Raw genomic sequence first — 14,814 nt, forward strand, 5'->3', positions numbered from 1 at the left:
TCTTGTGGACAGTAGAGGACAGTAGATAATTAATCATTATTTAATGCATTTGGAAAACAATTTGTACATTGAGCCTTGCATTTGTTGCTTTGTTACAAGTTACAGGTCAAATCTTGCGTGTAATTTATAGTAATTCATTAGTTCACACAAACACACCATATTTTCCTGGCCCGGCCCCTCGGCCAAATTTTAGAACCCAATGTGGCCCTCGAGTCAAAAAGTTTGGGGACCACTGCTCATGACCATAGGTGAGGGCAGGAACGTAGATTGACCAGTAAATCAAGAGCTTTGTCTTTCGACTCAGCTCCTTCTTCACCACAACAGTCCGATGCAGCGACTGCATCACTGCAGATGCTGCACCAATCCGCCTGTCAATCTCACATTCCATCCTTGCCTCACTCGTGAACAAGACCCAAAAATACTTCCTCCACTTGGGACAAGGACTCCCCAACCACCCAGAGAGGGCAAGCCACCTTTTTCTGGGTTGAGAACAATGGCCTCGGATTTGGAGGTACTGATTCTCATCCCAGCCGCTTCACACTCGGCTGCAAACCGTCCCAGTGCATGTTGCAGGTCCGGGTTTGATGGAGCCATCAGGGCAACATCGTCTGCAAACTGTAGAGATGAGATCCTGTGGTCCCCAAACCGGACACCCTACCTGTCATTGGTCTCAGGAGTCCTACAAGCCAAAGAAGACTGATAGGCCTCATTCTTCAGCCTGATAGTATCCCTTATTTCCGCTGTCCACCACCAGGTTCGGGGGTTGCCGCAACGACAGGCACCTGAGACCTGGCAACCACAGCTTTGAGCAGCCACATTGACAATGGAGGTCAAGAACATGGTCCACTCAATGTCCCCAGCCTCCCCCGGGATCAAGGAGAAGCTCTCCCGGAGGTGTGAGTTGACGACTCTGCTGACAGAGGGTTCTGCAAGACGTTCCCAACGGACCCTCACAATGCGCTTGGGTCTGTCAAGTTTGTACGGCTTCCTCCTCTGCCAGCGGATCCAACTCACCACCAGGTGGTGATCGGTTGACAGCTCTTCCCCTCTCTTCACCCGAGTGTCCAAGACACTCGGCCGGAGGTCAGATGACACAAGTCGATCATTGATCTTCAGCCTAGGGTGTCCTGGTGCCACGTGCACTGATGGACACCCTTGTGCTTGAACATGGTGTTCTTTATGGATAATCCTTGGCTAGCACAGAAGTATAATAACTGAACACTGCTCTCCACATGTCACTGTTGTTGCCCACATGGGCGTTGAAGTCCCCCAGTAGAACAACAGAGTCCCCAGTTGGTGCACATTTAGAGTCTTAATTGATCAAATAATCACAACTTAGTACAGGAAAGTGGTTGGGGATAGTGTGTAGATGAAAACAGGATTACTGAAACATCCATGAATCAATCAAAATGTTATAATAGCTATATCTGAACCAATAAAACAGATATAAACTCCACTTCTCTATTAACCATTTAATTAAATATACATTTGATCAAGTCTTGTACATCCAAATAGCTGAAGTCCTCTCTGTGGTTCAGTCTTCCATTTCATTATTTGGCCACATTATGTCATGGAATTGAGACATGCACCGATGCTATTCCGTAACACATCGAGAACACAATTCAACTTAGAATATGAAACGACACAGAAACATACATTTGTATGGCAAGCTTGGGAGAAAACGCCGGGACTGATCACGCAGGCTGTGGTAAGCAGCCTGCGTGATCCTCCTGCGTCTCACCCTGTTTTTTCCCATGCTGGTTGGTTTTATTAGATATTCTGAAATAGGCGGGTCACATTTCTCATTGGTCAGCTTCACATCAAGGCACTTGTTTTACAGCTGGTATTTTTCCTAGAGATCAAGCCTTGGGTAAACATTACCCAAACTCCTCTGGGCTGTCACACCCCCTCCTGGGGCAACATTCTTTGGCCCATCTTTACGACCCCTTCACTGCAGTTTGTCACACACCCGTTCTTCTCTTTGACTAATGATGCAGATAAAATATCACTATTATGCAGATAAAATACATCACAGAAATATAATCATATATTCACATTTTATCACACATCAGGAGCAGTCTTCCAATGCTACACTAAAACTGAGACTTTTCTGCAATAACCTTTTTCTCAATACACACACCTTGTATCTTAATATTCTATTGTTTTCACCTTTCACAGATCAACCCCAAAACACCACAGTCACAGTGACCCCTAGTGGTCCAGTGGAAGAACATAGTAATGTGACTTTAACCTGTCACAGTGAAGCCAACCCAGCAGTAAAACATTATCACTGGTATAAAGAGGATAAAGGAACTTATACTCTGATTGGAACCTCAGCGGTGTTAAACATTACAGTCTCTAAAGATACCACTAGTGTTCTCTGTGAAACTCAGACTGATCTTGGAACTGATCGCTCCTCCCTCACTCAGCTGCTTGTCAAATGTATGTATTCTCATATTTTTTTAAATGTTGCACTCCTTTTGGACCAGCGCTAAATCATGTCTAATATCTAACCTCCTAAAGACAAACCCAGAAACACCAGAGTGACAGTGAGTCCTCCTGGTCCAGTGACAGAACACAGTAATGTTACTCTGACCTGCAGCAGTGATGCCGACCCAGCTGTACAGCACTACCACTGGTATAAAGCTGATGGAGGAACTCTCACTCGAGACAGAAACTCTGCTGTTTTAAACATGAAAGTCTCTAGAGAAACTCCTGCTGTTTTCTGTCAGGCTCAGAATGAACTTGGGACTGAAAACTCCACCCTCACTGAGCTGGATGTACAGTGTATGTATTCATTTCCATTATTGATTTATTTTTGTTGCATTCTGTTTCCTTCACTTGTGGGTTCGACACTGTTGTACCTTTGTATCATCTTTTGGCCATTTTAAGAGCAGTCCCACTGACTTTCCATCCACACTTTTAGGTTTTTACGCTTTTCTTCCACTGCCCCCGCTACATCGCTTAAAAATACACTAGAAATATGATCTGCCCTAATCACAGACTGTATGTTCTGTATCTCCAGCTTGACATAAAATAAAGGCCACTGAAAAAGGACGTTTAGTGCAGTGGTTTTTAGACTGTGGTGCTTCTTCAGGACGTTCTTCGATTCCTCTGTAGCTTTAGAGTCGATTGAATCCATATTTTTTGGGTCATCCGTTTTTTAAAGCGTGTAAAGCAATGGTGTTGACCCGGTTGAGTGCCTGATTAGACCTGAAATAATCCTGTTTTGGACCAGGTTTAGATCTGGTGGTACACAAAAGGCCAATTATTAACTTATTCATAATTTACTTGCTAGGTCAGCCAGCCCCTGTATTAAAACAAAAACAAAACAGCTGTATAATTCTCTCTTTCTCAAAAAAAACAAAATCTTCCTCAAGTTTGTGTCCATAGGAATTTGCTGTTTGGCATCTCTCAAATATCCCTGTGACATTCACTGCGTTAACTGCTTCTGCACTTCTGATTAACCGTGTTTCATTCTTTCCTCTTGGGTGACTGGTTCCTTGATGTAAAGCGCTTTGACTGCCTTCAAGGCAGAAAGGCGATAGATAATGTGACCATATACCTCTTGTCCTGATTATTCAAGCTCTGTGAACACCAATTGAAGCCAGGGGGGAGGTTTGTCTTTAGGCCGTGGCTGCAGAGCCGCGGCGCGGTCAAAGGGCCGAGCAGTTTCAGGAACCGCGGCACTGCCATATAGCCTCATGGCTAACCCTAACCCTAACCTTAACCTTAACCTTACCTTAACCTTAACCTTAACCTTAACCTTAACCTTAACCTTAACCTTAACCTTAACCTTAACCTTAACGGTCTAAAACAGTGCTAAAACGCGGTCAAATAGCGCAGCAGTTTCAGGAGCCGCGGCGCGCGGCCGGCACAAAATAACATGGCAGTTTCGGCCGCGCGCCGCGGCTCTGTAGACACTCCCTTGTCTTTAAGGCTTGGAGAGCGTCATGGCCCCTCAAAAGATGCAATATTCCCTAACTCGCCCCGTTCGATTGAACGCATACAAACAGTGTTGGGAAAGTTCACTTTCTACATGAACTAGTTCAGTTCATAGTTCACACATTTTAAAATTTTGAACTAAGTTCACAGCTCCAAAAAATGAACTAGTTCAGTTATTTTTTTCAATATTATGCAATAATTTTTCTAAATTATTTCCACAGCCCAAATACAACCACAGGCAGCAATTATTGTATTAGTTTAATGCTGCAATTATGTGTCAGATTTCATCTTCATATCCAATTTTGAATCCTTCCCCAGGATTTACATTCACATTGAAGGGACAGACTTCCCTCATGTGCTGTCCATTCAGTCCACTCTATCAGCAGTTGCAGCTTTCAACCCCACAGTATATTCTTAAAAACATGAGGGAAAACTTGCTGGGCAAAGTTTGTACAGAAATGTTAGATTGTTCCCATCCTCACCGACCTTATCATAAAACTCACGTAACTGGTCGTAGAAGGGCGACTCCTGCTGCTCTTTTGACTACACGTTGCGGTCGCCTCAATGCTGCTTTTTGTTTTGATGCGCATGCGCAGCGCGGTGCGACACGCGAAATCTGTCTTGTCTCCGCGATCTATCGCCTCTACAACTCTGGAGCTCTCACACTTGCCAGACATAGGCTCTTTTTGGGCAACTTAACGGTGTGTTTTTCGCCTGGAAGTCTCTAGAAATCTGACACTTTATTGAACGAAAATAAAAAGAACGAATTTGCCGTTCACAGACACCAGAATGAACATGTTCACATTATCGTTCGTCAGCAGTAAAACCGTATGTTCAGTTCAAGTTCACCAAAATTATGAACGCGTTCATTGAACGAAAGTTCATGAACGCGTTCATAATTTTGGCACAACACTGCATACAAAGAGAACCTGAGCTCACAACCATGTATGTGCAATGTACAGGGGACATGAGGCAGTGTATGTTAGTGTAAGTAAGTGTATGTTACGCTCTGGACACATTTGCGGTCCCTCTAGCTTCTCATACGGCGCGTTAACCTTCTATAGAAATTGTGAAATTGCTAGTAAAATGTTAGCACTGGTAACACTGCTATGTTAAAAGTCAGAGGCTTTTGCTACAGGACTTTCTGGCTTTTGTGTGTGCTGTGATTTGTTCCGAAGATGTTTTAGAGGCATGGTCACCGATTTATTATTTTTTTAAGTGAGACACACACCGGATGCATGTGAACACACACGGTGTGTCTGCATTGCTTCACCTCTGTACCTCCAGCCCACCGTAGCTGTATTTACTGCAGTCAATGGTTTACATTTAGAGTCTTCATCCATCTGTATACTCATGGAATTATTCATTTCTGACCGATCCCTCAATTCCTAGAGTCTTTGTTTAACATTTAATTATCCATGCGTTTTATACAGTATTTTATCTTTTGGCACATTGTATCCAAATTGTTTTGCACCATCATAGTGTGACACATTAACAGCTTTTTCTCATTCTATTGTGTTCACCTTTCACAGATCAACCCCAAAACACCACAGTCACAGTGACCCCTAGTGGTCCAGTGGAAGAACATAGTAATGTGACTTTAACCTGCCACAGTGAAGCCAACCCAGCAGTAAAACATTATCACTGGTATAAAGAGGATAAAGGAACTTATACTCTGATTGGAACCTCAGCGGTGTTAAACATTACAGCCTCTAAAGATACCACTAGTGTTCTCTGTGAAACTCAGACTGATCTTGGAACTGATCGCTCCTCCCTCACTCAGCTGCTTGTCAAATGTATGTATTATATATATTTTTTTAATTTTGCACTCTTTTGGAACCAGCGCTAAATCATGTCTAATATCTAACCTCCTAAAGACAAACCCAGAAACACCAGAGTGACAGTGAGTCCTCCTGGTCCAGTGACAGAACACAGTAATGTTACTCTGACCTGCAGCAGTGATGCCGACCCAGCTGTACAGCACTACCACTGGTATAAAGCTGATGGAGGAACTCTCACTCGAGACAGAAACTCTGCTGTTTTAAACATGAAAGTCTCTAGAGAAACTCCTGCTGTTTTCTGTCAGGCTCAGAATGAACTTGGGACTGAAAACTCCACCCTCACTGAGCTGGATGTACAGTGTATGTGGCTTTGATGTTTATCAGGTCGACTTTGTTTCATGATGACATACATAGTTCTTATTTGATTCTTTCATCCACAGTTCCTCCTCAGATCCTGAGCTCCTCGAACTGCACTGGAGACTCTTCACAGATCAGCTGTGTGTGTGAGACTGAGGGGAACCCCTTTCCTCTGATACAGTGGAGTTTTCCAGGAGTCTCTCCAAACATCTCCATCAGCAGTGAGCCTCTGAGTGACAAAGCTCTAAGAAGTGTCCTCACTGTTATTAAACCTCAGTGGAAAGACTCAGTCACTTTAGTCTGTCACAGCAGCAACTCTCTGGGATCTCACAAAGAGCAACTTCATGCACAATCATTTCAACAGTCATTTCAACAATCAGGTTTGTAGTTCTGTCACTCTCTTTGTTTCCATTAATCCGCGGATAAATTCTTTTTTAAATTAAATTTTAAAGCTTTTATCTTTTTATCTTGTTGTAAATGGTTTGAGCAGCAGCATTTATACTCACCTGAGCTCACATTGGTCCTTTGAGTTATAACTCAAACTATACCTCCCCTTGACAATTTCACTCTTAATTCTAATGCTAATGCTTAGCGAGGTCCGGCCATCTCTTCTTTGGCGCTGCCAAGTACCTCAATAACATTTTACTGGCTTTATTTCTACCAAGATCTTATGAGGATAGTGTGCTATGTGTGTATCTTAGACCAGCATTCCTTTACAAAGAAGGGTTTACTTTCTTTTGTTTCTTTCTTTTTTCCTTCACTCCTCTTTCAAACGTCACCATTTTACCCCAATGTCTTCAAACATGAGTTGTTTCAGATGTGCAGTGATTGTAAACTCCAATAGAGACAGTCTTCTGTGTAACGATTGCTTCAATAATGTAATTCTCAAAGAATACACTTAGACATGGGATGAACCAGCGTCTGTCAGAATTCAATTCAATTCAGTTTCAATTTAATTTATTGTTGTGAGGGCGACAGTGAAAAACGGATTAAGCAATGTCTGTACCGGCGAGGGACGATGTTCCAGAGGCCTCTGTCCTTAGACCCTCCTTCTTGGCCAGGAAAAACTACAAAAAACCTTCTTAGGAAAAAGTAGAAAAAAAAGAGAGGAGCATCTGGGTCCACAGGTCCTTGGGGATAGAAGGGAGTGAGAAAAAGAAAAGGCAATGAACAGTTTGCAAGTGGAATTAAATATTAAATATTGTTTGATAGAATAAGTAGTCAGAAGCAGAGGATAGTGCTCAAGTTGCCATACTTCCCCCAGCATAGTTGCTCCTAGGGCAGCGTAACTGAAACTGTAGGTTTATATTTCTGTTCCTAACTGACCTGACCATAAGCGATTTCAAAGAGGAACGTTTTAAGCCTGGACTTAAATGAAGAGACTGTGTCGGCCTCTTTAACATGGACTGGAGCTGATTCTATAACACAGGAACTTGGTAGCTAAACGCTCTACCTCCTACTGTGCTTTTAGAGACTCTTGGGATCACCAGAAAGCCAGCATTTTGAGAGTGAAGAGCTCTGTTTAGATGATATGGTTCTATAGCATCTTTGAGGTAGGATGGGGCCATGTCATTTATGGCTTTGTAAGTCAGGAGTAGGATTTTAAATTTGATTCTAAACTCGACAGGAGCCAGTGGAGGGACTTGAGCACCGGCGTAATGTGCTCTCTTCTTTTAGTTCCTGTTAGTAATCTTGCTGCTGCATTTTGAATCAGTTGAAAGCTTTTTATGGAGCTTTTAGGCAGGATTCTTCTGATTTTGGCTTTATTGCGCAAATGGAAATAGGCTGCTTTACAGGCTTGATTTATGCGCTTTAAATGAGAGCTTCTGGTCAAATAAGAGGTTTTTTACACTAGAACTGGAGGCTACACTGACATTGTCCAGTGTGACAATCTGCTCAGATAAAGTGTCTCGTTGATGTTTAGGGCCCAAATAATTTGTGACTTTAACTAGTGCAGGTTCAGTGCTACGGTGGGATCTGAACCCTGACTGGAAAACTTCAAATAAGTGATTTTCCTGTAGGTGGCGACAATGTTTGACTACAACTGTTTAACTACAATTTTTTCAAGGATTTTAGAGACAAAGGGAAGGTTTGAAATAGGTCTGTAGTTCACCAATCTAGGATCTCTTCTGTGTTTCCGTGCACCAGACTGACACTGACACCATTGTACACTTAATGTACAATGGTGTCAGTCTGTTGAAGGTGCACGGAAACACAGACGAGCGACACAGTGAAGCAAAGTGTTTTCAGCATTCAAGTGTTGATACAGCTTAAACACTCAATAGTTAATTTGAAACGGCGATGGAATTTTGAAAAGGTTTTTTGTTCACATTTAGGAGTTGGATCGGCAGTGACACTTCCACTACTTGTGACCATTATTTTCATTCTGCTGGCCCTGATGGGTGCACTGCTGTATGTTATCAGGTAAGCATTGTACACATTACGAACACATGCCTATACATCAGTTTATGAATGGCATGTTCAATTGTACCTCAATTATTGTAAGATATTTAACCAACTGTATTAATATCATGGGGAGGAAATTCCACTCATGCAAAATTGACTCGACTTTCCACAGTTTTAACATTGTTTTCTCATCAAAAACATACCTACAGTTGAAAGTAGTTTGTATTCATGCTTGTTTCATGAATCCTGTTTAGTAAGTCCTATGATAATTCCCACTGTTGCCAGTAGGTGGAGTTCCAAAACAAAATGAGGGAACGCCAGACTGATAAAAAGTAATGGGTGTTCTCAATCCAAATTATTTTAAGTTCTAAAACATGAGAAGCAGGTACAGCGGTACTCAAGAGCACATTGAAATGCTCAGATGTGTGTCCTTTAACTTGTTCAGGCAAAGTACAGACAACATAACTAGAGCTCAATATTATCTGTTCCACCAAAATGAATACGCTCATTGAACAATGTTGATTGAACAATGTTGAATGAACAATGTTGAATGAACAATGTTGAATGAACAATGTTGTGCTACATTTTTCAGAACTCAAAATGTTCGTCTTAATAAGCGTCAATCTTTTGTGGCCTTGAACCAGATGCCGCCATCAAATGAGGTAATTCTGATAACAACACGTATTTATTAATTTTATTTGTCATCTTTTATTTTGTATTTTTGCCTTTCAGAGGTTTTCTGAGACTGAGTAGCCCAATGCAAGTGAGGTGAGAGCAGAAGAGCAGTGCACTAAACAGTAACGAAGGTAATAGCCAGGCCTCCACCAGAATGCCCTTTACTCCACTGTAAACGGGCAAGAAACAGGAAGAAGGTGCAAGAGGCTGCAGCTCCGACCGAGAGGAGCATTGTGGGAAATGGAGGCAAATATTATGTCTGTGAGAAGCTAGTGGAGTGTGAATATAAATCTAGGAAGCCAGTGAAAAAGACAAAGGAAATAAATGCATTAGATACATACAAACATTACACTGCTACATTGCATATATTAATAGTAGTAGCCTAAGTGTCTAAGTGTGTATTTTTTCTTACTAGTTATGTCTGTATATATAAGACGATACAGTGTATAACATATGTACTATATATATGTAAAAATGATTTTGTTCATAACATTGACTATAAACCTGCACAGCAAGATCTAAGATGTGTTCTTGCTTTATTTCTCTTGAATATCCTCCTTATTAGAAATAGGTATTCTAGTGACTATGATTTCCTGCTGTTGAGGGAATGGGATTATTATTGTTTTGATTATAAAAGGTGGTAGGAAACACCATAAGTTAATACCATTAACAAATTACATCACCATTGGCTTCACGCTTAATAGCCAAATGTCATTATTGAGTGCCTATCAAGGGGACATCTGCTAAATCAAGTTGTATTTTGAGTGATTGATTGATTGATTGATTGATTCATGCATGTTTGATTAATCCTGAGGGGCGTGGTCAGCCTGATAGACCTGTATGTCCGTCAGGTTGACCATGCCTAAAAACCACAGCTCCTAAAGGCATAATGGACGATTTTTTTGGTCCAAATCTAAGTCCTATTTCCTCGTGGCGTGGACTGCCGATTAGTCCTGCCACGTATCAATCATAAAACGCACCTACCGCTCACCTGCAGCCTCGTGCGGCTTGTCCCCAGGAGAGCAGCACGTTTCCGCGTGTCTAAGTGCATGGATCTATCATAATATAGTTCCCTCAGTGTACGGGACAAAATTAAGACAGAGAAAGATGCGATCCGTCGCGCTAATAAACAAACGCACATGTGTGTTGTATCAGTCCGCACGGGGGAGTGCGCATACGCACTTCCGCCTGAGTTCTCAAATCGCCGAAAAATCGTCCATAACGCCTTTAATACAGCAACTCTCTGGGATCTTACAGAATGGTTTGAATGGTTTGAACATGCACATGAAACTCCGGAAAAGCACCATGGTTAGTTTATTTTTATTTTTCTGGTTTGAACCCAGAAAGACAACAAACCAATAGAGTGATGGTACAATGAATGGTCAAAACAATAATAAGGAGGCTCTTCAAAACAAAAACAAAGCAATGTTGTTGTATTGTTGTCACGATATGTGGCACAATGAATGAGACGAACAGAGATTGTTTATGTAATATGTGAGAGGACCAGTTCCTGTCATCAAAGAGTTATAATCATATGCGGTTACAGTTGTACTCCCTTGAGAGTTTAAAGTTACAATACGGACATTTTGAGTGGGCTTGCCTCTTCACAGAACTGACTCGTACTTGGCCTGCTTGTTTCCATGGAAATGTTCATAAGCAAGGACCACGCAAACACAAAATTGTGTAAATAACAATCATTTCTTGGTGTGAGATGGACGCTGGTGATCCATGGCCGCTGAAACTGCAGACCAACGCTGGGACGAGACCCGAGGTGGGGGCCTCGTATCAAGGATCTGCCCAGGACCCCCAAATGAATGAGCGTCCCAAGGATATGCCTGAGAAGGATCTTGTGAAAGTATACGTTAAACAAACCCGTTACAGTCAGGAAGATGGAATCGTTGGCATTGAATTGAAGGCCCGGTGTGAGGCGAGGTCAGGTTCAAAAGGGGCGATATTTATGAAAACACATGGTCGTGTTTTTTCAACCACAGTTTCTCCAGCAACAAGTAGTATTTCCCTGTGAGTATAGTGTGCACTTTGACAGAGGAAAGTTACGTTTAATGCCAAACAAAGAAACACGTCTGTGGTGACAAACAGATGATGAATTCTTCACCGGAAAAGCCACACAATGAACCTTTAAGTTACATAATATGTTGATTAAGTGCTCTGAAATACCGTTGTTGATTTGCTTTTATTATGTATATTTAACTCATATTGCGTAACTTAACATATTTGTATAAAAACTTTTGAGCGATTCTCTCTCTTTACTTCAAGCTGATTCGAAACAGAGATCATAAACACCCTTGCTCATTTGTGTAACAAGTTGTCATTGAACCATTTCCAAGCAATACAAAGATAAATTATTATTTTAATTTTTTTTCACATACATACAATACATTTACAAATAATTCTTACAACATTCTTTCAAGTTGTCATTATTGGGTATTGTTTGTAGAATTTGGAGACAAATAATGAATTGGAATAAGGCTGTATCATAACAAAATGTGGAAAAAGTCAAGCGTTGTGAATAATCTCCGGATGCACTGTATGTCTGCGTGGAGTTTTTTTTAATCATTAACTTGCAGCTTCATTTAGATACATGTAGGGGAATTTTTTTATCAGCTCTTTGGAATAAACGTACAGATTTGCATGTGAGGTTAGCTAAGGTAAGCTAAGGTAAATCATCATATCCTGTATGAGTCCACTGCAGAGGTGTGGGGGGAGGCTGACACGGGGCCTATGCTGTCATTTTTGAGAACATAAAGTAAGTTCCTTCTTTACTTTTTGTCATACTGAGGTTAGTGTAACTGAAAATGTCAAATCTGGGGAATTAATTAAAAATACAGTACCATCAGTAGCAGTAGGTCATCATTATAGTTTATTAGCTCATGTCCACAGTGGTGGTTGTTTAGGGGTACAGCCACCAGGGGCACATGATTGTTCCTGACTGCAAACTATTTGTTTTATATCATTTGTGTTGATCAATTTACAAGAATGTGATTAATCGTGTTTTTAAAAAATAATTCATACGTACAGTGTTTAAATGTGTTTTTATGTTAGTTTTACGTGCTATTTGCAAAACTAAAACTAGTTCTGCATTTTTGTTCTGTGCGTGCATTATTGGTTTCATTGTTTCATTTTACTGTTCGTTTTTCAATTATGTTAATTTATTGTTTTATGTTGGCTCTCACCAAAGCGCATTACTAGTTTTTTAATGTTTGTTCACAGACAATAAAGTTATACTGATTATAATGAACACATCTTTTTTAAGGTCACCATAAACCTCGTTCCCGCCCTGCTATAAACATTTATTGTCAATTCCTACAGTGAAGTTCAAATGATATTATATTTCAGTCTTTTCTTTTGAGTGTTTCTGATGGACATTTGTGCTCATAAAGTCATTTCCAGAGGTTCAGATTCAAGATGGCCGAGGTGCTGTTCGAAGTCATTCTGTCGGTCTACATCGTCTCCTTCCTGATGGGACTTCCAGCGAATCTGTTGGCTCTGTACGCTTTCAGCCTGAAGGTCCACAGCCGCCCTCTGCCCACGGACATCCTCCTGCTGAACCTGACAGTGTCCGACCTGCTCTTCCTCTGTGTCCTCCCTCTGAAGATGCACGAGGCGGCCTCCGGAATGACCTGGACCCTGCCGGACGTTCTCTGCTCCATCACCTCCTTCGTCTTCTTCTGCACCATCTACACCAGCGCCCTCCTGCTCACGGCCGTCAGTGTGGTGAGGTACATAGCCGTGGCGTTCCCCATCACCTACCAGAGGCTGCACAGGCCGCTCTACGCCGTCGTGTGCAGCGTGGTCATCTGGATCGTTTCAGCAGCTCATTGTAGCATCACCTTTATTACCCAGCACCACCCATCGCTGTCTGAGAAAAACTCCACCAAGTGCTATGAGGACTTCTCCGAAAATCAGCTGCAGGTAATGAAAATAATGCCATTGGCCTCTCCAACCACCAGTCACTCACACACAACATTCATAGGGCTAATGTAGATGAAGTGTCTTGATGAAAGTGTAAATCATGTTCTAACGTTTGTATCTTTTTCAGTTAGCTGTTGAAAAATACACACATGAAATTAAATATAACATATCCTCCCTTTTTTCAGATACATTGTGGGAATATAACACAATAGTAACCCTCTAACCCTCGGTATATTTTGTAAGTCTCGTAATTTTCATTCAATCAAATGGAGTTATTATGTTCACTGAGGTTCGTGAGCAGGACCACGCCTCCGCCTCCGTTTTCAGACCACACCTCTATTACCCAGAAGCCTCCTTTCACCAGTCTAACGCTTCAGTCAGCGCTTGACTCGACCTGCCCTCCCTTTCCTTGTAATATGCTTTCATTCAGCATTCACTCATCTAAGAGGGGGGTCCTGAACCGACTGGGCAGATCCCCGAGACGGAGCCCCCACCCTGAGTATCTTGTTCCAGCCATTGGTCTGTATTTGGAGCCTCCATGGATCAACAGCATCCATCTCACATCATTAAATGTTCTTTATTTGCGCATCTTTGTGGTTAATTTTTTTAAGGAACGCCTGAGGGTTAAATAAAGTTATCGCAATCTCTTGACCCCTTGTCATGATCTCCTCAGATCCTGCTGCCACTGCGTTTGGAGTTCTTCTTTGTCCTGTGCTTGATCCCTCTGCTCATCTGTGTGTACTGTTACCTGCACTGCATCTACCTGCTGTACACCCGGCCCCGGATCTCTGTGCAACAGAAGCACAAGGCCATGGGCATGGCTCTGGGGACTCTGGCCGTGTTCCTGCTGTGCATGCTGCCTTACAACCTCACTCACCTCCTGGGCTACGTCCAGGGCCAGAGCCTGGTGTGGAGGTACTACACTCTGCTCCTGTCTACCTTCAACACGTGTCTGGATCCAATCATCTTCTATTTCTCGTCCTCAGCCTTCCGGGGCAGGATAAAGAAGTCTCTCTTCTTCAGGAAAAATGAGCTGCCTCTTTCTGTCATACGAAGGCAGCAAATCACCTCAGTTTCATAAATGGGTCATGCCATGTTATTATTTCTCCAATCCAACATGATCTATACTTGAATAGCGTGGATTACTTTTTTATTTTATATAAAGATTGGGCAAAAATACTTAGCATGTGGACACAGGCACAATAGATCAAAGCAATTATATTACTGTATATTTGGAAGAAAAAATAAATTACACATTCTAGAGGCTACTAGTAGCAGGCTAGTAGCCGAGGCTAAATACATTATGCACGTAAACGCGCCAGAAAGATCGCAGATTTCGGCTAATATTGGAGTCATCCTAGACCCAAGATGGGTAAATCTTGCAGTGCAATTGGATGCACCAATCGTCAGGAAACAACAGACGAGTTACTTTCTACAGAATCCCGAAAAACACGGAGAGAAATGGCTAGCGGCCATAAAACGCAAGCACTGAACACTAGGCTACTTGGCTACTTGTAGCGTAGTAGCCGAGGCAAAACTCCATCTGTTGCTTCCTGACGATTGATGCATCCAATTGCACAGCAAGATTTACCCATCTTGGGTCCAGGATGACTCCAATATCAGCCAAAATCTGCAATCTTTCTGTCGTGTTTACGTGCGTGCTCGTCTTTCTTGGCTTCCACAACAGTGGAGCCACGTGACGGCGTGACGTCACAAGCAT

General features: G+C 42.1%; 2 protein-coding genes across 2 annotated transcripts in view; both read left to right on the plus strand.

Moving 5' to 3' along the window:
- The window catches only part of LOC140374661 (sialoadhesin-like), a 29,608-nt gene extending 20,215 nt beyond the window's left edge, over positions 1–9,393 (plus strand). The window contains exons 16-23 of the mRNA XM_072461625.1: positions 2,179–2,442; positions 2,524–2,787; positions 5,478–5,741; positions 5,823–6,086; positions 6,167–6,463; positions 8,420–8,507; positions 9,082–9,151; positions 9,222–9,393. Coding sequence (XP_072317726.1) covers positions 2,179–2,442; positions 2,524–2,787; positions 5,478–5,741; positions 5,823–6,086; positions 6,167–6,463; positions 8,420–8,507; positions 9,082–9,151; positions 9,222–9,242 — 1,532 coding nt within the window. The 3' untranslated portion in view covers positions 9,243–9,393. The remainder of the gene's footprint in view (positions 1–2,178; positions 2,443–2,523; positions 2,788–5,477; positions 5,742–5,822; positions 6,087–6,166; positions 6,464–8,419; positions 8,508–9,081; positions 9,152–9,221) is intronic.
- Positions 9,394–12,572: 3,179 nt separating this feature from the next.
- LOC140374076 (free fatty acid receptor 2) lies at positions 12,573–14,175 on the plus strand. The gene is made up of 2 exons (XM_072460852.1): positions 12,573–13,094; positions 13,768–14,175. The coding sequence occupies exons 1-2, from the start codon at positions 12,588–12,590 to the stop codon at positions 14,173–14,175; spliced, it is 915 nt and encodes a 304-aa protein (XP_072316953.1). The 5' UTR covers positions 12,573–12,587.
- Positions 14,176–14,814: the final 639 nt, after the last annotated feature.

This window comes from Eucyclogobius newberryi, unplaced genomic scaffold (genome assembly GCF_026437365.1).
Source record: "Eucyclogobius newberryi isolate DKJ021-1_F unplaced genomic scaffold, fEucNew1.0.hap1 SCAF_3, whole genome shotgun sequence".
Taxonomy (NCBI): Eukaryota; Metazoa; Chordata; class Actinopteri; order Gobiiformes; family Gobiidae; genus Eucyclogobius; species Eucyclogobius newberryi.